General features: G+C 42.5%; 1 protein-coding gene and 1 non-coding gene across 2 annotated transcripts; both read left to right on the top strand.

Moving 5' to 3' along the window:
- Window positions 1-1252: 1252 nt before the first annotated feature.
- On the top strand, window positions 1253-19284 carry kpnb1 (karyopherin (importin) beta 1). Its single transcript, XM_023261941.3, has 22 exons — window positions 1253-1572; window positions 2470-2528; window positions 5904-6086; window positions 6155-6355; window positions 7154-7306; window positions 8138-8197; window positions 8283-8372; window positions 8510-8620; window positions 8695-8796; window positions 8894-9118; window positions 9975-10166; window positions 10248-10378; window positions 12171-12318; window positions 12904-12975; window positions 13051-13195; window positions 13291-13373; window positions 13808-13915; window positions 14148-14291; window positions 15141-15246; window positions 16080-16194; window positions 17358-17519; window positions 18531-19284. Coding segments are annotated over exons 1-22 (2631 nt in total). The 5' UTR covers window positions 1253-1532; the 3' UTR covers window positions 18532-19284.
- LOC111563060 (small nucleolar RNA SNORA79) lies at window positions 15877-16018 on the top strand. Its single transcript, XR_002745653.1, has one exon. It is a non-coding gene; the product is annotated as a small nucleolar RNA SNORA79 (small nucleolar RNA).
- Window positions 19285-21444: the final 2160 nt, after the last annotated feature.

Here is a 21444-nt window from a genome sequence, read left to right as displayed (position 1 = left end):
CCGAAGTTTTTTATTAATTCAATTCAGTTTTATTTATGTAGCGCAGATTCACAACATGTAATCTCTTCGTTAGCATAGCTTAGAATGATAAACAGAGAACACCCAACGATCCAATCAGGAATCAGGATTCAACAACAAACAAACAAACAAAAAACTCACAGAAACTTTAATTCAGTTAAAAGTTCCACAATCTCAAGTAAAAGTACCACAAAAGTAAAAGTACTGAGATCCGGAACAAGGCGCGCTCACGTGAACGCGTGTGCGGCACAGCGCGCCAAAGAGAAGGAAACGGGGCCGCGCGTGAAGAGGAGTGTCCTGCTGCGTTCAGAAGTCACACTTTACTGTCGGAACTTTAAGACTCAATCAGTTTTTAGGTCAAAACCAAAGTAAATAAAACGTCAAAGGATTGGTAAAAAAAAAAAAAACTTTAGAATTCATAAACATCATAGATAGATCAACTGACAACAGCTGCATCAAACAAAGGATAAACATCACTGAAGACATTTTTTTTTGCTCATTTTCAGTCATTTTCCTGAATTTTGTTAAGCTTAATTTAATTTCAATAAAACACAGCAGATCTTATATTTACACACAAACTAAACTGAAGATTTCTGAATTCAAATTAAAGCCACTTTTTAGTAAAGTACAATTAGAAGAACAAATGAAACAGATTCAACAACAGAAATAGATTCTGAAAAATGACTGAAACGATCATAATGAATAAAGATTATTAAACAACATCTTACAGCCTCATTTACATCCATAATTATTAAAAACACAGACAAAATGTACATAAAAAGTGTAAACTGTGTGTGAGTAGCAAAAACATTACTGTTCAGGTTTTGTAAAGGTTTTACTCATGAATACTCAGATGTCTACTCAAAACTACATTTGAAATGCTTGACAAATAAAATCACACAAGTTTAATTTAATTCAGTTAATTTCAAAGTATTTTAAGGACTTTTATTCGCCACATTATGGTTTGCAAATATGCTGCTTATTGCAAAATTGTGATATGTGTGTAATAATCTAATCTAATCTAATCTAATCTAATATAATATAATATAATATAATATAATATAATATAATATAATATAATATAATATAATATAATATAATATAATATAATATAATATAATATAATATAATATAATATAATATAATATAATATAATATAATATAATATAATAGTCCTGCGGTCCCTGAACGCAGCACGTCGCCCTGCAGCGTCACTACGTGATATCCCTCCGCGGGAGAGAAGCGCGCGGCCCTTTCCCTCCGACAACACAGGATGCGAACGGGCGGCGGTGAATCCACGAGACGTTTCTGTTCGCCACAGCCGTTACCGTTTCTCGCAACATCCGAGTGAGAAGCACCGAGCGAGCACCGGGGAACCTCCGCCTATCCAGCACCGACCGAACCCGCCCTGTGGCTGGCACCGACTCACCTCCGTGGAAGAAATCTAATCCGCTGTGGGCGCTGCGCGGCAACCGAAACTGTCCGAGTGAAGAGCGAGGCTGCCGGGGGACGGAATGGAGCTCATCACTATCCTCGAGAAAACCGTCTCTCCAGGTGAGAATCCGCCCCGGGCTCCGCTCACACACCGCGGCCGGGCTCCGAGGCTGCTCCTCGGGCCAGCAGCGGCGGTGTTTGCGCGACGGCGAGCTGTTCCGGTGAGCCGGTGAAAGTTTGAAGGAGGGAGGAGGGAAATGCCTCGCTAGCTGCTGATGCTAACCCAGCTAGCGCTCCGGCCTGACACCGCTGCTGACTTCGCACTCTGCCGGTCGTCTAACTGCAGCTGCGCGGTGTCATTGAGCTGCTATACCGGCTGGAAGCTACCTAAACACGCTGTCATGGCAGCATCGTGTCGATGCGTCTCCACGGATGTTGATCTGTCAGCTGCTTGCAGCGGGTCCGGAGCAGCGACCCTGCCCATGCCTGCTGTAGCCGCTCCGCTAGTCTGTTAGCCGTTAGCTCGTATCATTCAAACTATCGGCCGCTTCCTCGCACGCCTGCCCCGGCTAACGTTACCGCAGAGTCGCTGCGAGGATGCCAGAAAAGTCCCTCCAGATGTGGGTCTACCTGCGCTGCGCAGGTTTACAGCGAGTTGCTGCTGTTTCATTTGGCCACAAAACTTTATTCGTGTCCCCTGAAACGTGTCCCGCTGGCCGGCTAGCATGTTAACCGAGCCTCCTGCTCAACGGCGGCTAACAAGCGTGTTGCAGCCTCGGCATGTTTCTCAGTCGGACCGGCTGGTAGCACCGGAGGAGTCCCTCTGTAGGGAACCACCCTCAGTGTTTGAGGAGAAAATGTGAAAACTGTGTGAGTGTGTTGTGTTTGACAGCTGTGGAACCGGTTCAACCAGCAGCTTCGGGCTCATGTCGTGTGTTAGCCAGATGCTAACTGTCAGCTAATTAGCTCCATCACACTGAAGCACCCTCTCCCCCTCCTCTCCCCCTCTCTCTCCAGATCGGAATGAACTGGAGGCGGCACAGAAGTTTCTGGAGCAGGCGGCGATAGAGAACCTGGTTAGTACTGGGGGCTGTTGTGGTGGAGGTGATCGGGGCGGAGGGGCAGCTGGCGGGCAGACTGCTGCTGCAGGCTGGCGGCAGCAGCGTGGATGGAGCCGAGAGGAGCCCCGGACAGCTGGAGCCCGCCCGGCTCCCTCTCCGCCCCCCCACCACACACACGCACATACACACACACACACACACACTGTAACACAAAGACAGACACACACAGTAATACACAGCAGGCTGCTAGCGTTAGCATTTCATGCATTCAGCCTCTGATGTGCTTTTGGCTGCAGATCAGTTCATCCGGTTAAAGTGACTGAAATCAGCTCGTGTAAACACTTCAAAGGGTCGCTTTAACTAAACTGCACTGATTAATCCAATATTGATCATCAGTGATGTCATTGCTTATGATTTTGAAAACTGAAAATGAGTTTTGAGCCATTTTCAAGTAAAACTCCAGAGTTGCAGTTTCTTGAACATGAGGATTAGTTGCTTCTCTTTGTGTTGCATGTTCGTGTGAATACTGGAAACAGGACATTAGACAGTTTCTCTGCAGCTGTCAGAACTGTTGATGTTTGAACATATTGTAGATAGTTTGTAGCTGTAACAGAGTGTTTAACAGGATGTAGTAACTGCCACTTTACCATCCGACGCTGAAACATTCAGGAAATGTTGCTGTAAAATATCAGAATCATCATTTTTACATAAAGTTATTCAACAGTTTGTCCAAAGTGGCGTCTTTGTGTCTCTCATGTCCAAAGAAACTCAGTTTACTGATAGAAAACACTGGGAAGCTAATCTACTGATAATTTTAGTGACTGTCGTACTTACAGCGTTTTTGTGTCACACAGGACAATAAACTGAACATTTTTAATAGACTATAAAAGAACTGCAGCTAAACTATATTTCCTATTTATTCATCCGTGGATTATTTTCTGAATTTATTGATCGGTTGTTTGGTCTACAATGTCAAACAAAAGGTACAAAATGTGGATCAGTTTCTGCATATGTTTTGTTTTATCCAAAGATCTTCAATTTACTGTAATAGAGAAAAGAAACCAGAAAATATTTACATTGAAGAAGCTGAAATCACAGAATTTAGACAGTTTTTATTACAAAATTACTTAAACTGATTAACTATTAGAATCTATTACATTTAAACTTTTCATTAGTAATCTAAATTAAATACTTAAGCTGGTTGGGTGATTAATGAATAAAATTATTACTTGTGGCCTTTTGTTTGTCTCTAAAGATTCATTGAAACATTGATGAAGTGGTTCTGATAATTTTTTTTTCCAAACAGTCCCAAACGTAAAACATTGAACTAAATGTGACTCAGCAGCTGCAGCAGTTGGATTATTTTTTAAATTTAAAATCAATAATGATCGCTGCACATATGAGTTTTGATTGAGGAAACTGTTCAAATTTGCATCTTTAGTTTCTTCTGAGGAAATTTAGAATCAGTGCTCAGATATGTTAACAATCAATCGTTGATTAATAATTGAAAAGAATGGAACATAGTGGAATCTTTCTCTCAAGGCGAATACATCAGTTTTAACTGCCAACGCTAACATTGGTTGTAAAATCAGTTTATTAGATCAGGAATGGGGTGACTCGTTTATTAAGAAACTCAAAAACTACCAATTATATTTAAAAGACAAAATCTTTGAGAAGATTCAGTCGGACCGTTTATTAAAATGCCTGAAACTGATTATTGAGATAGTTTGTGATCAATTTAACAGGTGAATCGATAAATCGCTGCAGGTCTGAGTGTGTTTTGAATTTTGATCTAATTTCTGAAAGTCCAGCTTCACTTTATTCGATTTAAAACCATCAGAAATGTTTTATCATGAATCAGTAAAACAGTTTAAACTCAGACCTGCTGCGCGACGTTTGTAGCATTTTGCTAATTGAACCTTTCTATTTGAAATCTATGGTCCGTTCACCTACACTTTAACAGGTAGGAATAAGAAAATTATAAAACTGGTGAACTCTTTGATGAAAAATGAAACTTTGTGCATCAGAAAAGACAAAAAACTGTAAAGAAACAGATCAGCGACAGACAGGTTTTTAAAATAAACTAAAGGTCTGAATGAATGAATGCCTTGATGTCAAATTAATGGATGAAAAGGATAAAGTTAAAATCAGTAAATGAGACTTAAAGCAGATTTTCTACCACACAGAAAACATATTGATCACAAGTGACTTCAGCTGTTCCATCAGGTTCAACATGATTTAAAGTTTCACTGTAAAATGCTTTATTTCAGCCTATATTGATGATTATTGATTATTTATAATTACCTATTATAATTGAGGAGCAGCAGAAAAGAGATTGAATGTGAATTTAAATGTCCTCAGTTTGAGTTTCAGAACTTTGTGAAGCTGATAGTTTGATGTTCTGAGTAAAGAAGTGAAGCTTCAGCTGATCTTTAACCAACATCTGCACCTCATTTTAGTGGTCATTTTTCATGCTTTCTCCTGAAACTGACAGATATGCTGTGATTCCTGCTGCACACTTTCTCTGTTCTGTGTGGAGGTGTGCAGGAAGTATTATGGGATGTTGTGACACATTTACCTTCATGTGAAAGCTGCTGCTGTTCTCCTCATTAGAACTAGTTATCAAACATCCAGGAGGGTTAATATAGGAAGCCACTGATGTGGGTTTTTCAGGATACATTGATATATTGGTAATAATTTAGGATATTGATAACTGATCACTGGACCTGATACACTTTGTATACATAAACAGCATGTGACTGCAGGGAACCAAGAGTGTAAAAAATGAATTTTTGTTTTTCTGTCAAAATTACAGTTTATAATTAAATTATGCACCGTCATTATGAAGGTAAAGATGGAAGCTTAATTCTCTTCAGAAAGAGTTTGTTTCTTTTCTGTTACTACATTTTAGAAAAGAACCACAGAGTACTGATATAAGCAGTTACCAGTAAAAGTACCAGTAGATAAACAAAATATTTAGTTGATCAGCTGGAGACTGTTGGTGTGAACAGATTGAGAAACAGCTGCAGGTTTAGATGTGATTTAAACTGCAGATCATCTGACGGAGGCCAGAGAGCATGATGGGAGTTCAGCAGGAATCACAGACCTGCGTTTAAACAGCAGCTTAAAGAGGGAAAAGCAGTGTTTGGTGCTGACGAGTTGAAGAGAGAACAAAAGTTTAGTGCAGCGCCTAGTTAATATTAAACAGCTGCTGACGACTCAAATACACAAAAAATGATCCCAGTTTTCAAACATGGAGAAAATAAATGTTTTCTGTGTTTATGTCCTGAAATCAGCTTCAAACGTTAAACCAGTTAAAGTAGATAATCGGTACTGATTGTTGAAGCAGCTCTTACCTGGTCTGCTCACCCTCCTTTCTCCTTCCTCCAGCCCACGTTCCTGGTGGAGCTGTCCAAGGTTCTGGCGAACCCGGGGAACACTCAGGTGGCTCGAGTGGCTGCAGGTCTGCAGGTGAAGAACTCTCTGACCTCCAAAGACCCGGACGTGAAGACTCAGTACCAGCAGCGATGGCTGGCCATCGACGCCAACGCTCGCCGCGAGATAAAGAACTATGTAAGTGCTCGACTCGCCGGCTGTGGTTCTGCTCTGGTTCTGCTCTCTAACATCCCTGTTCTCTTCAGGTTCTACAGACTTTGGGTACGGAGACATACCGGCCCAGCTCGGCCTCGCAGTGCGTCGCCGGCATCGCATGCGCCGAGATCCCCGTCAACCAGTGGCCCGAACTGATCCCTCAGCTGGTAGCCAACGTCACGGACCCGTCCAGCACCGAGCACATGAAGGAGTCCACGCTGGAGGCCATTGGATACATCTGCCAGGACATTGTGAGTTCATGTAGTTTTACTCCACAAACACTGTCAGGGACTGAAAATGGAGCTTTTTTGAAAGAATAAACAAGACGAAGACAGAGTTGAACGAAGGTGAAAAACTCAGTTTAATAGATACAGTGAATAAAAACGCTGGAAATGTATGTATTAGAATAAGTGATGAGATTAAAATGCAATACAGGCCATAAATCTAAAGGTAGAACTGAAGTTAGAAATTAAACCCACAAGAGGTCTGAATTATCTGCATTAATACAGGGGTCATTACAGAATGTGAGGACATTTGGGCTTCAAAAGTTTTGAAAAACAAACCTTCTCTTTTACAGTTTTCTGCTCCACATTCATCATTCATCATTCCCCCTAAAATGGCATTTTAGGGGGAACTCCAGACTCTTTTCCAAGATTCTTTTCTCCTAGCTTTTTTTTTTAGATTTGGTCTCAGGACAAGTACTTTTGCATAACAAATGCAGGTTTTAGTATTTTGTACATAGATTATTTGAAAAGTGATGGTCTGGGATGTAAAATGTCCTCCAGTTCTTGAATGACCCACAGTAACAGTTTTCTTCTCAAGCTGTTGATCATCCGAGAAATGGTCGCGTACAAAAACTGTAGATGAGCAGCTTCACTGTTGAATTTAAACTGAATTCTGGTCAGTTTGAGTCTGTTGGTCTCAGGTGGAACCAATAAATGTCTTTATTACAGTCTAGTTGATGCAGATACTTCCACCTCACATGGTGCGTTCAGGTGCCGTTGGACAGTTTACGACCTGATATTTCTCTGTGGTTGTGTTGCGTTCAGGACCCGGAGCAGCTGCAGGAAAACGCCAACCAGATCCTGACTGCCATCATCCAGGGCATGAGGAAGGAGGAACCAAGCAACAACGTGAAGCTGGCGGCGACCAACGCTCTGCTCAACTCGCTGGAGTTCACCAAAGCCAACTTCGACAAGGAGGTATGAGTTAGTGACCTGGAAATGATCGGGTTTTTCTGCTCCATCATCTCTGATAAACTGTTAGTTCTGCTGGTAGAACCGTTCTACCTCCTGTAGATCAAACTATGAGTGCTTTAGTGTTTCACAACCTGTCAAACCTGCTCCATCATTTATTAAACGTCATCTAAAATAACTTTTTTATTTTTGTGACCAAGTATTTCATATTAAAGTATTCTACATGTTTAGTTTTGTTTTATTGTGACATGCAGCTACAAGGGGTTCAGGAAATATCTCTAGTTGACTTCTGGTTAATGAGCTCAAATGTGGAACTTTTCATGATGGCTTTGAACTCAGCCATGATCAGGTATTATTGATCCGCTTGTCCAATGTTCCAGATTCTAAATCAGTGACATGAGAAATATCAGTGAAGATTTCAGGTTTTTATCTTTAATAGTTCCTCAGATATTGTTGTTCAAAGAGACTCAAATTTTAATGTGAGAAAAAACCTGCTGGAAGTGACTCGATGGACAGTTTTTACAATTTTTTTTGTCTCCAGAAGTATTCTTTATATCAAGCTAAACTTTTGCAGAAATCTTTATAAATATTCATGTTTTACGTGATATAATTTTCAGGTAAATGAGAGCTGGTCGAACAGAACTGTTAGCATTTTCTTTGAGATGATTGGCTGGCTCGGGCAGGAATTCAGATTTATTTCTACCTTCAGTGTAAATGAATTTAAACAGCAGCTGCTCAGAAATGCTGACTTGTTTTAAGCATGAAATTTACTCTGAACATGTGAAATAAAAGTCATATTCTAATCGGTCTGAACTGTGTTTGTGTTGATGTTTTCAGACGGAGAGACACTTCATCATGCAGGTGGTTTGTGAAGCGACACAGTGTCCCGACACCAGAGTGAGTAAAATCTCCAGTTGGTTTCAGCTTGTATGAAGTTGTTTATGATGTTTCAACTCACTTCACTCTGCTGTGCTGCGTTCAGGTGCGCGTGGCGGCTTTACAGAACCTGGTGAAGATCATGTCTCTGTATTATCAGTACATGGAGACGTACATGGGACCTGCTCTGTTCGCGGTAAGGTGATCATGTTAATATAGAGAAGGACCTGAAACACCTCAGACGCTGTTAACTGATCATTTAAATGCACATTTACAGTTGGATGCTCTGTTATTCCTCGTTCTTGGTTTGAATTCTTGTTTCTCTTCGGTCAGATCACCATTGAGGCGATGAAGAGCGACATCGATGAGGTGGCCTTACAGGGCATCGAGTTCTGGTCCAACGTCTGTGACGAGGAGATGGACCTGGCCATCGAGGCCTCAGAGGTCTGTGAGCTTTTATTTTGAAAAACACACCTGCAGTTTGTGGGCTCCCTTTCTGACTGTTGACTCTGTTGCAGGCCTCGGAGCAGGGACGCCCTCCAGAGCACACCAGCAAATTCTATGCAAAAGGGGCCCTGCAGTACCTGGTCCCCATCCTGACCCAGACCCTCGCTAAACAGGTACCTCACCAGTGCAGCCCTCCTCACCTGTCCAGCACTCACCTGCTCCTCCTGTTCTCAACACTGTCTGACTAATGTTCTGCTGTTTGTCCTGCAGGATGAGAACGACGACGATGACGACTGGAACCCCTGTAAGGCGGCTGGAGTCTGTCTGATGCTGTTGGCCACCTGCTGCGAGGACGACGTGGTTCCTCACGTTCTGCCCTTCATCAAAGAACACATCAAAAACCCCGACTGGCGCTACAGAGACGCCTCCGTCATGGCCTTCGGATCCATCCTGGAAGGACCAGAGCTGAACCAGCTCAAACCGCTCGTCATACAGGTCAGTATCTAACCTGTTCACCGACTAACCAGTCCCCACCGGTCAGTCACTAATTAACCCATTGCTGACTAACCTGGTCAGGCAGGTCGATGACTGACTAAACCTTCCCTATCTAAGCCATCTCTAACTAACCAATACCTAATTTACTAACTTATCACTAACTAACCCGTCACTGACTAGCTCTGAACCTACCCGTCTCTAACAGCCCACCCCTGACTAACCTCTAATGAAGCCATCTCTAACCCATCTCAGACTAGCCCGGCTCCGACGAACCTCTATCTAACCCCTCTCTAAATAACACTTGTGTAACTAACTAATCTCAAACTTACTAACCTGACATTAACGTACCCATCTCTGACTAACCTCTTACTAACCCATCTAACTAACCCCTTACTAACTAACCTGTCTCTCATCAACCCGTCTGGAACTTACTAACCTAATTTACCCATCACTGACTAACCTCTTACCGACTCATCTCTAACTAACCTCTCACTAACTTACCCATCACTGACTATCATCTTACCAACCCATCTCTAACTAAGCTCTCGCTAACAACCCCTCTCTAACCAACCCGTCTCTAAGCTCTTACTAACCAACCCCTCTATAACTAACCTTTCACTAACTTACCTGTCACTGACTAACGTCTTACCAACCCATCTCTAACCATCTCTAACCAATCCATTTCTAACAACCCATCTCTAACCAGCCCATCTCTAACTAACCGTCTCTAACCAACCCATTTCTAACTAACCGTCTCTAACCAACCCATCTCTAACTACGCTCTGATAAACCAACCCCTCTCTAATTAACCTCACACTACCAACCTGTCTCTAACCAACCCGTGCTGTCCCTCCAGGCCATGCCCACCCTGATTGAGCTGATGAAGGACCCCTCAGTGGTGGTCCGGGACACCACAGCCTGGACTGTTGGGAGGATCTGTGAGCTGCTGCCCGAAGCCGCCATCAACGAGGTTTACTTGGCGCCCCTGCTGCAGTGTCTGATAGAGGGTCTGGGGGCGGAGCCAAGGGTGGCGTCCAACGTCTGCTGGGTGAGGCGGGTGCCTGCAGGGGGAGGTGGTCTAGAGTGTCTTAGGTTATGGTCACCTGATTAACTGTTCTCCCTCCACCAGGCGTTCTCGTCTCTGGCCGAGGCGGCATATGAAGCGACGGACGCTGCAGAGGACCAGGAGGAGCCCAGCACCTACTGCCTGTCCTCGTCCTTCGAGATCATCGTCCAGAAGCTGCTGGAGACCACAGACAGGTGAGTTGAGTCACACCTACAGGACTGCTGCTGCTTATTGAAACATGTGAAGGAGAACCCAGTGGACTTCACATGACCTCAATGACCTGATCAGAATCCAGAATTTAAACCCGTCAGATCAACCCATCACACATGAAGGCGCCTTTAACTGCACTTTACTTTTCATTTTTTTTGTGTGTGGAAGTTTTGTATCACGCTTTTGTCATTTCGCTTCACAGATATCCTACCGGTTAAAGGTTTTATAACACCCCAATTTTTCCAGTTTTTATTGGAAATTATGCGTGTTAATGTCTTATTGTACTGTGAAATGAAAATGTATTCTAAACTTTTGTCTTATCAAAGTAGCCACCTTTGGCAGATCAAACAGCTGAACACACTCGTGGCATTCTTTCCACAACGAAAATCAAATATTCTTCAGAAAGTTCTTCCCAACTCTGTTGCAGAAGTTCCCATAGTGTGGCACTTGTAGGTTGCTTTGCTTTCACTCTTCTGTCCAGTTCATCCCAAACCAGCTCCATGGGCTTTAAGTCTGGAGACTTCTGACCACTGTGCTTGCCATCTTGTTCCTTTTTCCTAAGGTAGTTCAGGAATAGCTTGGACTTATGTTTTGAATCATTATCTTGCTGTAGGATGAACCTCTGACCAACTAGGAACATACCAGAGGGTACTGCATGGTGCTGCAGAATGCTGTGGTAGATGTTTAGATTCAGGGTTCCTCTCACTCTGTACAAGTCACCGACCCTGGATCCAACAAAACAGCCCCAGACCATCACACTTCCTCCTCCATGTTTGACAGTTGATGTCACACTCTGAAGAACCATCCTTTCCCCTACTCGACGGCATCCAAAAATCCTGTATAATGAACCAAAGATTTCAAATTTTGATTCATCAGTCTATAATACCTTCTTCCAGTCTTCAGTAGTCCATTGGTGGTGTTTCATAGCCCAGACAAGCCTCTTTTTCTTATCCTGACGTCTTAGCAATGGCTTTCTTGCTGCAACTTGACCTGTCAAACCTGCAACTCCAAGTCTTCTCTTCACAGCTGAAACAGAGTCTTCTTACTACAACCACTATTAAGCTGTGCTTGAAGCTGTTGACTCTCAGAAACTTGTCTTCTGATTCAGCTGTGGCTTTGGGTCTTCCAGACCTCTTCCTGTCAGAGTTTCCTCCTGTTTCTGGGGCTTTTGATGGTGAAGAAAACTGTACTCACTGACACCTTGACTTTCTTCATAATTTCACTGTAGGAAAGACCTTCATTTTTAAGAGTTATGATGGTCTGTGTCTCTTTTATTGTTAATTGCCTTTTCCTCATCATTTTATAGCAACACGCTACTTTCTGCAGTGTAATACTGTTCAAATAATGCTCTGGAGGGTATGGTGCCATGGTGTGTTCCAACACTACTTTTATGCAGACAGAGGAGGTTGGAAGAAATCAAGAAAAGTTGGGACACCTGTAGGATTTGGTAGCGCCAACTTTCAAGGCTTGATCAACCTCTATTGCTGCAGAACAGCTTTAAGTTGTTTACCCATTTCTGTTCCCTGAAAAAAACCTTTTAGTATAATTTTGAAATATACATTATTTTTCAGTTTTGGGTAACCGTACCTTTTTTAACCTCTGGCAATTCACCATTTACCTTTGTACCATTTCAAGCTTTTCATTTAAGTTGAACTACTTGATTTTCAATAAAAATTGTTAAATTGGGGCGTTCTAAGACTTTCGACTGGTAGTGTATATAAACCGTTTTCTTCTGTGGTCTGTAAACTGAGGATTAATGAGTGTGTGGTTCTTCAGGCCTGATGGTCACCAGAACAACCTGCGTTCAGCTGCCTACGAGGCTCTGATGGAGATCGTGAAGAACAGCGCTAAGGACTGTTACCCTGCAGTCCAGAAGACCACGCTGGTGATCATGGAGAGGCTGCAGCAGGTCCTGCAGATGGAGGTGAGACTGATGGAGGCTTCACTGACACAACCTAAACTCCTGTCCAGTGTGAGGATGTTTATAACGGTAACTTGAGTATATTCAATGATCAAAGTTTTACCTTCATGCTATGAATATTTTCAGAGTTCCAAGTCTTCAGATGTTATACTCATGGTTGTGTGTATATAAACGGAACAGAAACCAGATTTATTCTTTACTGTAACGCCTGGATGGATGTAAAACTGATCTGGTGTCAGTTTTAACCAGAACTCAGGTGTGTTTTTCATCCTTAAATGTCATGAGTTTATCTGCTGTACTGATGAAGTTCTGAAGCTCAGAAATGATGGAAAAAATCCATTAAAAAGTGATAAATCTGGACCCATGTCTATGAACTTAAAGGGCCTGGAACTCTGGAAATATTCATAGTATGAAGGTAAAACTCTGATCATTAATAAAGTTACTGGAGATAAAAAGGTGCAGTGACTAAATTCAGTGGTAAGTTCAACAACAGAAATATAATCTCTGTTAAGGTTTCAGCAGTTTTTAATGAGATTTAGGTGTATTTTCAGCGTTTCATGTGTTTTAAAGCTGCTCCGTGTGTTTCAGTCTCACATCCAGAGCACCTCGGACCGAATCCAGTTCAATGATCTGCAGTCACTGCTGTGTGCCACGCTACAGGTGAGCAGCACACCTGTCCACACCTGTCCTGCACGGTGTTGAGATGTTCTCTGAGCGTTCTCTGTGTTCTTGCAGAACGTTCTCCGTAAGGTGCAGCATCAGGACGCCCTGCAGATCTCAGACGTGGTGATGGCGTCTCTCCTGAGGATGTTTCAGAGCACCGCCGGCTCTGGAGGCGTCCAGGAGGACGCTCTGATGGCCGTGTCCACGCTGGTCGAAGGTACGAGGCTCCGATCGAGACCTCACCTGATCTTAGTTCATCCTGGTAACTCTGACATGGTCTGGAAGTCGCCTGACTTTTGGTTCTTCTTGTAGTTCTGGGCAGCGACTTCCAGAAATACATGGATGCCTTCAAGCCTTTCCTGGCTATCGGACTGAAGAACTACGCTGAGTATCAGGTGGGAACCCCAGAGTCCAGCTCACCGTCTGAGCTGTTGATCTCCAGCTTCTGGTTGTTTCTGTCCACAGAAATTGAATTCAGCTCTTAGGTGTCAATTTAAAATGTTCAACGACCTTCTTGTGGTAGTTTTGTGTTGCATTTGATCTTTTTGTGTCGTATTTTGCTTGTTTCACAACTTTTTCAGTCATTTCCATTTAATTTTGGTCATTTCACATCTTTTGTGGCCATTTGTTTTCCAGTCTTGGTTTTTATTTGTCATTGGAAAATATGAGTAATTTCATCACAGTGGACTTTTAGTTTTGATCTTGGTCGTGATGAAAGCTGCTGCAGTTTGTGTTGAAGGGATGAACTCAGTCCTGAGGAACAGAGCTGTGCTGGACGATACTGACGATGTATTGGCTGGTATTGATTATGTATTGGTTTGTGATGCAGGTGTGTCTGGCGGCGGTGGGGCTGGTGTGTGACCTGTGCAGAGCTCTGATGTCCAACATCCTGCCTTACTGTGACGAGATCATGCAGCTACTGCTGGAGAACCTTGGGGTGAGACGCTATGCAGCCACACTGCCACTGATCAGTCATCGATCAGTCATCGAGTGTGTTTGGTCTGTGATGATAAATCATGCACCACGCTGACTATGATGTAAAACCGACCACATTTGTCTGAGACCTGACCTCTGGCCTTCTGTAGAAGCAGCTGCTGCTTGTTTAAACTTCAATCCTTCTGTGTTTTATTGAACCACATCCAGCTGTTAAACATCTGCTCTCTGTTCAGAATGAAAATGTTCATCGGTCGGTGAAGCCTCAGATCCTCTCGGCGTTCGGCGACATCGCTCTGGCCATCGGAGGAGAGTTTAAGAAATATCTGGACATCGTGTTGGACACTCTGCAGCAGGCGTCTCAGGCTCAGGTTGACAAGGTAAAGACTGAGTTTATTATACGACCTACCAGAACCTCCTCATCCAGCTGCTTTTCATCTACAGTAACTTCATTAATGATCAAAGTTTTACCTTCATAATATGAATATTTCCAGAGTTCCAGGCCCTTTAAGTTCATAGATGTGGGTCCAGATTTATCACTTTTTAATGGATTTTTTCCATCATTTCTGAGCCTCAGAATTTCATCAGTACAGCAGATAGACTCATGACATTTAAGGATGAAAAACACACCTGAGTTCTGGTAAAAACTGACACCAGATCACTTTTACATCCATCCAGCTGTCACAATCTCAACACTAAATCTGATTTCTGTTCATTTTATATAAACTGACCATGAGCATCAAACCAAATATATAATGTTCTCTATTTTAGTAGTTTTTTCTCATGTCTAGAAGATGATCCTGGTATCAGATACAGGTAAACTGAGACTTTTCAGGGTAGGAGGAGGTTTGTCACATTTGGTTGATTATTTTAAAGGTTTCGTGAGTTATTCTGCAGTAAACAAACATTTGATCCTCGATGCCTGAGCTCCATTAAGTTTAACAACGAGTCATGAGAATTATTTTTCTATTCAGATAAGAGGTTAACCAGGTAATTAAATGATTTTATGAAATAAACTTTGGCATGAAATGAAACTGTAATAGTGAAAGTGTGTGAGCAGAATATTTCTGTTGGAATGACAAGGATTCCGCGTGTTTGGGCTGTGATGATAAATCATGCACCATGCTGACTGTGATGTAAAGACAACCACATTTATCTGAGACCTGAATTCCTCACTGACTGACTCTCAGGGATCAGACTACTTCCTGCTGACCGACTGTGTTTTTCAGACGGACTACGACATGGTGGATTACCTGAACGAACTGAGGGAGGGCTGCCTGGAGGCCTACACCGGCATCATCCAGGGCCTGAAGGGCGACCAGGAGAACGTCCACCGTAAGACAACACATCCTGCTCACCATCCGTGTGCACAGGTTATGACAGAACATAGAACCTGGCTGCAACCGTCTGTTAGTTTGACTTTGACTCCCAGAAACCAGCCGCTCACGCTTCACTACTAGCCAATTTATCAAACGGCTTCAGTCCAGTCAGACGTGTGGAAACACTGGATCTGCAGCGAAGCACAAAGCCTGATTATTGTCTGCTGAAATAAGAACAGACCAGCTGCTGCATCAGCCGCTCAGTTCATGGCTTTGTGGTGATTTTTTGTCTTTTTGTAGTAATTTTGGATCTTTGTGGTTGTTTTTGCATCTTTTTGTGGCAATTTTCTTCCTGTAGTCTCTTCCTGTTGTCACCATTTGTGTCTTTTTGTATCCGTTTGTCATTTTGTGTTTTCTCTGACATGGTGCCGGTTAGTTTGCAGACGAGTTCCAGTAAATGTTGAATCATTAATCATTAATTATGGCTTCATCCTGTTAGGAGTAGTTAGCTTAACTTAGCATGAAGTGCAGCAGATGGTGAGCTCTGACTGACTGCATGTTTATATGCTGGTTATAAGGGGCCTAAGGTGCTTTATGACACAGATCACATGACCACACCTGCACCACATGACCTCAGCATGTCAGGTGACGTCGGTTCCTCCTCCTGACTGCAGTGAATCAGGAGGATTTTACGACGTCGCAGAGAAACTCGGGTCTTTTTCACCCAGAAAGCTTCCGGCTGCAGCCGAATCTAAATCAGCTTCCTGGTTTTGCGGGACCCAACAAACAAACAAACGGATGATCTTTAAGCTGACCTCTAAGTGTTTCTTCCCTCCGTCCCTCCTGCAGCCGACGTGATGCTGGTCCAGCCTCGGGTGGAGTTCATCCTCTCCTTCATCCATCACATTGCAGAGGATGAGGATCACTCTGACGGCGTTGTGGCCAACGCTGCCGGCCTCATCGGGTGAGAAGATTTAACCTGTTTTAGATCACTTTAAACACTGAGGACACTTTACACACTTAGGACATTTGACACACTGACATTTCACACAAACACTTTTAGAAACTTACATTTTGTACTCTGTATTCTTTGTTATTTGTACTTTACTAGTAACCTCTGTGTAATTGTGTATATTCCACAAACCTTTGTTTATTGTTTGTTGTACTCTGGCACGATAATTTTCTCCAGGATGAATAAAGTAGATCTTATCAGAGAGAATTTAAAGACCTGCACATGTTCAGCGCTCAGTCTGAGGCCTGAAAACTGATCTAGATATTCCAGTGTGTTAAATGGCTTTTTTGTGCACAGAAAAGATCTGCAAGCTTAAATTTCAGTCATTCTCAACAAGTTTTAATTAATTTTGAACATTTTTTTGTTGGTTGTTATTTTTGGGAGCATTTTTCAAATATAAACAGTTTTTGAGAGATTCTGGACAAATTAATTGAGCCAGTATTTTTTTTTAAGTTTTCAACTGTATTTTTTGTAGAGTCTGACTTTTTTTCATTTTGTGGAATCATTCTGGACAGATTTTGTCATTTTGGTTTTGAGTCATTTCAGACAAATCACAACTTCTTTTGAGTCTTATTTTGTCATTTTTGACAAATGTGAAGTGTGTTAAACAGCTGTTTCTGTGCATGTTACAGCTCTGCTAATTTGCCACAGATAAACATTCTCATAGAAACATGTAATAGAATCTGCTTTTTAAACCTGTATGAGGTGTGGTCATGTACCACGCTGACAGTGTGATGAAAAATCAGCCACAACCATCAGTTAGTGGTTCTTTAAAATGTCAGACGTGTTGAAAAATGTGAATCAGTGTTTCCACAGAGAGACTGATGGGAAAATCAAAGCTACTGGTATAATAAAATAAATACAGCACGGCTCAAACAGTGAACAGAGGAACTAGTTGTTGGGATCCATAATTTTTCCTTCACACTGACAAGACATTTCTGAGTTCTCTCTCCTTCATGTTCTGTTTCCATAGAGCTGCAGAACCAGTTGTTGGTTTGGATCGGTAATAGTTGCAGCTGGACAAAGAACGTCTCAGATTTTGTTGGTTCCAGTTTCTTGTTTCCTGCTTTTGTTTGTTTGTTGACCTGTGCTGTTGTGTTGTTGTGCGTCCTCAGCGACCTGTGCACGGCGTTCGGTAAAGACGTCATGAAGCTGGTGGAGGTTCGTCCTCTCATCAACGACCTGCTGACGGAGGGACGACGCTCCAAAACCACCAAGACCAAGACGCTGGCGACCTGGGCCACCAAGGAGCTCCGCAAGCTCAAGAGCCAGGCCTGGTGAGACGCACGACAGTCACACAAGAGACAGGAAAATCAGGAGATCTGATGTTTTTTTCTTTTTTTCTGACATCCATCAGCAAGTCCTTCATTGTTCCTGTAGCAGCCTTTCAAAGTAAGAGCTCCAGAATACATTCCCCAGCTGAAGGACCAAAAACAGATTCTTTGTTTTTACAGTTTCGGATGTTTTTGTTTTTTTTTTGTTTGTTTTGTTTTTTTGAGATTATGGATAAAGTTACTGTTGACTAGGGCCCGACCAATAGGGAGTTTTTGAGGCCAATTCTGATATTTGGCAGAAAAAAATGCAGATAGCCGATTAATTTAAATAAATAAATAAATATATAAATATATATATATATATATATATATATGCTGTATATATAAGCAACATAAAGAGTGAAGTTGCTGTAAAACATTATTTCTGCAGCCCTCTGATGCCCTTTAATGTTAAATCACATTTTCTCTACTCCGTTATTTTCTTTGCCATGAAGTCAGGACTCGCATGAACCAAAATAAAAACCAGAGACGGCTTTCTCTGATGTAAAATATGTCATCTTTAACAGAGTTGCATTTTGAATACATAATGGTCACAAATAGTCCGACATTAATTAATGTTAAACTGAAATGGGAGACATGTTGAGTCATTGTTACTTTCACAACGTCGTTTTAAACTTACCTGTCAGCTCAGAACACACCTGTCATGTTACCTGGCTGTAGCTTGCTCCTGTACGTTATGGAGGATGGCATGGAGTCAGAGCTCCATGTTTTGGACAAACGGCGCAAGGACATCATTCTGCGCGACTCCGACACTTAACAGCATTTACTGTTTTATGAGGAATTAAGAATATATCGGCATTTCATTGGCAAAACTCCGGCTGATGCCAGTTATTTTGAAGAGGGCTATAACTGGCCGATTTAATCGGGCGGCTGATACATCAGTCGGGCCCTACTGTTGATCAAACTGTGGTCTGTTGACGACTTCTGTTTCTCCTCCCCTCCCTCCTCCTGCAGATTGATTGGTCGGGGCAGGGACCTTTGGTAGACATCAGTGAACAATGAGGAGAATCTCTTCCTGGATTTGACTCTTCTGTGTCGAATCGTGTCGCAGCAGGAAGTGACATGATGATGATGATGATGATGATGAGTGTCTGTGTGAGCGAGAGAGACGTGTGAGCGAGCGAGATGATGACATCACACCACCTTCAGTTCCAGCCGGCGCCCCACTCCACCCCCAGCTCCCCCTTAAGGTAACCCCGCCCCCTCCTTGGAGCCCCTCCCCCTCCTATCGCCGTGTCGCCGGGCTCTTCTACGACATCACGACGTCACCGACCCGCTGCCGCCGCCCCCCCACGCCGGGGGAGGGGGGGGAGGAGGGGCCTTTAGTGAAGCTGAACCTTCGTGGACTTCTTCTTCTGTGGAAATTTTTGTTGCTCTTACTTTTCTTCTTCTTCTGAGCACTAAATCGGCGGCGGAGTCTCGGCGGTCGGACGCCTCGGTGGCTCTGATCAGACAGCAGCAGCACTAAATTAGACAAACCTTCATCAGAATGCTGAGCGGAGCGAGTGCCAAATGGAAATAGTTTAGCAACGCTGAAAAGCCGGTGGCGAGCGGCGAGCTGCTGCAGTTTTTGTTTGGGAAAGGGTCACTCACCATTTTTGCTTGTTTAAAAGATTTCAGAGAATTGAAGACGTTTGTATAAGGTTATATTTTTCCATTGCTATGATGAAAGTACAATTTAAAAACAATAAAATGATATGAAACATTCCCCAAGCAGTTCTGGTGATTTCGCTCTTCTGGTCTGTTGGACTCCTGGACTTTTGGACTCTGCTGATTGGATGCTGAACTCTGGCCGCCTCCCACTGTCGGTTTGTTTACTTGACGCGACAAAGAACCATGATTTTTTGTTTTTGTTTTTCTTGTTTTTGTGTTCGGCGGCTCAGCGGCCGCTCCTCGCCGCCGGACGACCTTTCGTTGGGAGTTTGTAGTTGGTGTGAGAATCACGTCTGACATGAAGCTTAGACGCTGCAGAATCCTGTGAGCACGCTCAGTGCCGCCTGCCGGCCTCCACGCCGCGGCTGCAGCGCTGCGCTTTCAGCTGCAGAAAACAGGCGAGCTGAAGGTGCAGCGCTGCAGTGGCGGAGGATCTGATTCTGTGCAGGCTGATGATGAACCTGGCAACTCGATTATTACTGAATTGTGAATCATTTAAAGCCAATCTGCTTTTTATTTCATATTCAACTTTAGTGAACTAATAAAGTCTATATTGTACTGAACCTGCTGCTGCTGCTTCTTCTGACCAACAGTTGACTCTCAGCTGCTCATTTTAGAGAAGAAATCTTTAGAAACAGTCAAATGTTGCATGATATAAAATGAAAACGCAGACGAAACGTTCATTCAAGGGTTTCCGTTTATTCATCTGCTGACAGCAACGGTGTAGAAGGTCATGATGTCAGTAAATGTAGATCAGCTGCAGTACCTGGTTGTTCCACCAGGTGGAGCCTCTTATTGTTTAATATGTAGAGAATGGAGGAGGTGTCGCTCAAGACTACAGTTCATGTTAGCAAGCAGAGAGCATTGTCGGAGTTTAGCTAGCAACAGGCACCATGACAAAGACTAATGTGGAGGTTAATGACCTCAAACATAGTTTTAACATGTTTACTACGTTGGTGTCTTTTGTAGCCCTGATAATGTGATTTACTGGTGAGTTGTACCTGTCTGGGGTAAAAATGGAGAAATTAGCTTGTGTATAATTGCCATCTGTTTTGAACTTGTGTAAAATATTATTGATTGCAATCATCGGTTAAGAAAACTGCTTTAAAGTTTGAATCCACATTAACGTTATCTTCACGGTTTATTAGTTTCTTTTGTTGTATGTAAAGTCAAAAACAAGTGTTTTTGATCAGAGCGACAATCTGAAGTACACAGATATGAAGCTAGCTGTTTTTATCACGACATAAACCACTCAATGCTAACTCCTCTCCAGTATTTTAAAGCGTACACATATATCTGAGCTTTTTTAACTGCAGAAAATGTGTTCAGGTTCCTGCTGATTAACATTTTGTTATTTAACATTTTAAATTCCTTTATGCTCTGACTTTAAATGAAGCACTGACTTCTGGTTTGTTTTCACGTATTTGTAGCTTCTCAGCTGCTGATGATTGTGATTTGAACTGAATGTGTTTACATGAGCCCTCCACCCAGCAGGGGGCGCTGCTGCTGCACAAAGCTTCAGCCCTTAAAAAGCTAAGTTTCCTGCAGGTGATGTTTAATCAATCAGGCAACAATGGACACTTAGGGAGGTTTTAAAAGTGAACTTTAATCAGCTTTTTGTTAAAGACAGAAACTAAGTTCAGTTTAACTTTTAAACCATTGAACACGAGCTAATAGAAGTCAACAGGAAGGAGTGACTTAATCATCTTCATACAAATTTGTTGGCAATGTAATGAAATTTAATTTAGTTAATACAACAGATGTAAAAATCTGCTATGATGAAAATACAGGTGACCACAGGTGTGAACAGGTGTGGCGCAGTCTGGTGGCTGCAGGCTGCTACTGCAGGACTTTTAAAAAAACACTAGAAACTGTTGAATTTCCGGAGTTTTATTCAGTTTCTGTCAGTGAAGGATCACCTGGTCAGGTGTTTAACTCACCTGTGACGTCATGACTGCCTCCATCCACCTGATCAGGTCATCCGCTTAAGAAGAACCAGAGACGCAGCTGAAAGCTCCGGAGCTGCTCAGTCAGTACTACAAAATAAAAGTAAAATACAGCAAAAAAAAAAAATCCCAAATACAACTTAATACACGGTATTACGAAAGAAAAAAATAATACACAATATAACAGAGTGACAAATACTACGGAAAATACTACAAAATATGAATACAAAATAAAACTAATGACTATTTGAAATTATACTAAAATACTG

This window comes from Amphiprion ocellaris, chromosome 19 (genome assembly GCF_022539595.1).
Source record: "Amphiprion ocellaris isolate individual 3 ecotype Okinawa chromosome 19, ASM2253959v1, whole genome shotgun sequence".
NCBI lineage: Eukaryota > Metazoa > Chordata > Actinopteri > Pomacentridae > Amphiprion > Amphiprion ocellaris.
The sequence above is the reverse complement of the archived record's forward strand: the minus strand, read 5'-3'. Positions and strand labels throughout refer to the sequence as shown.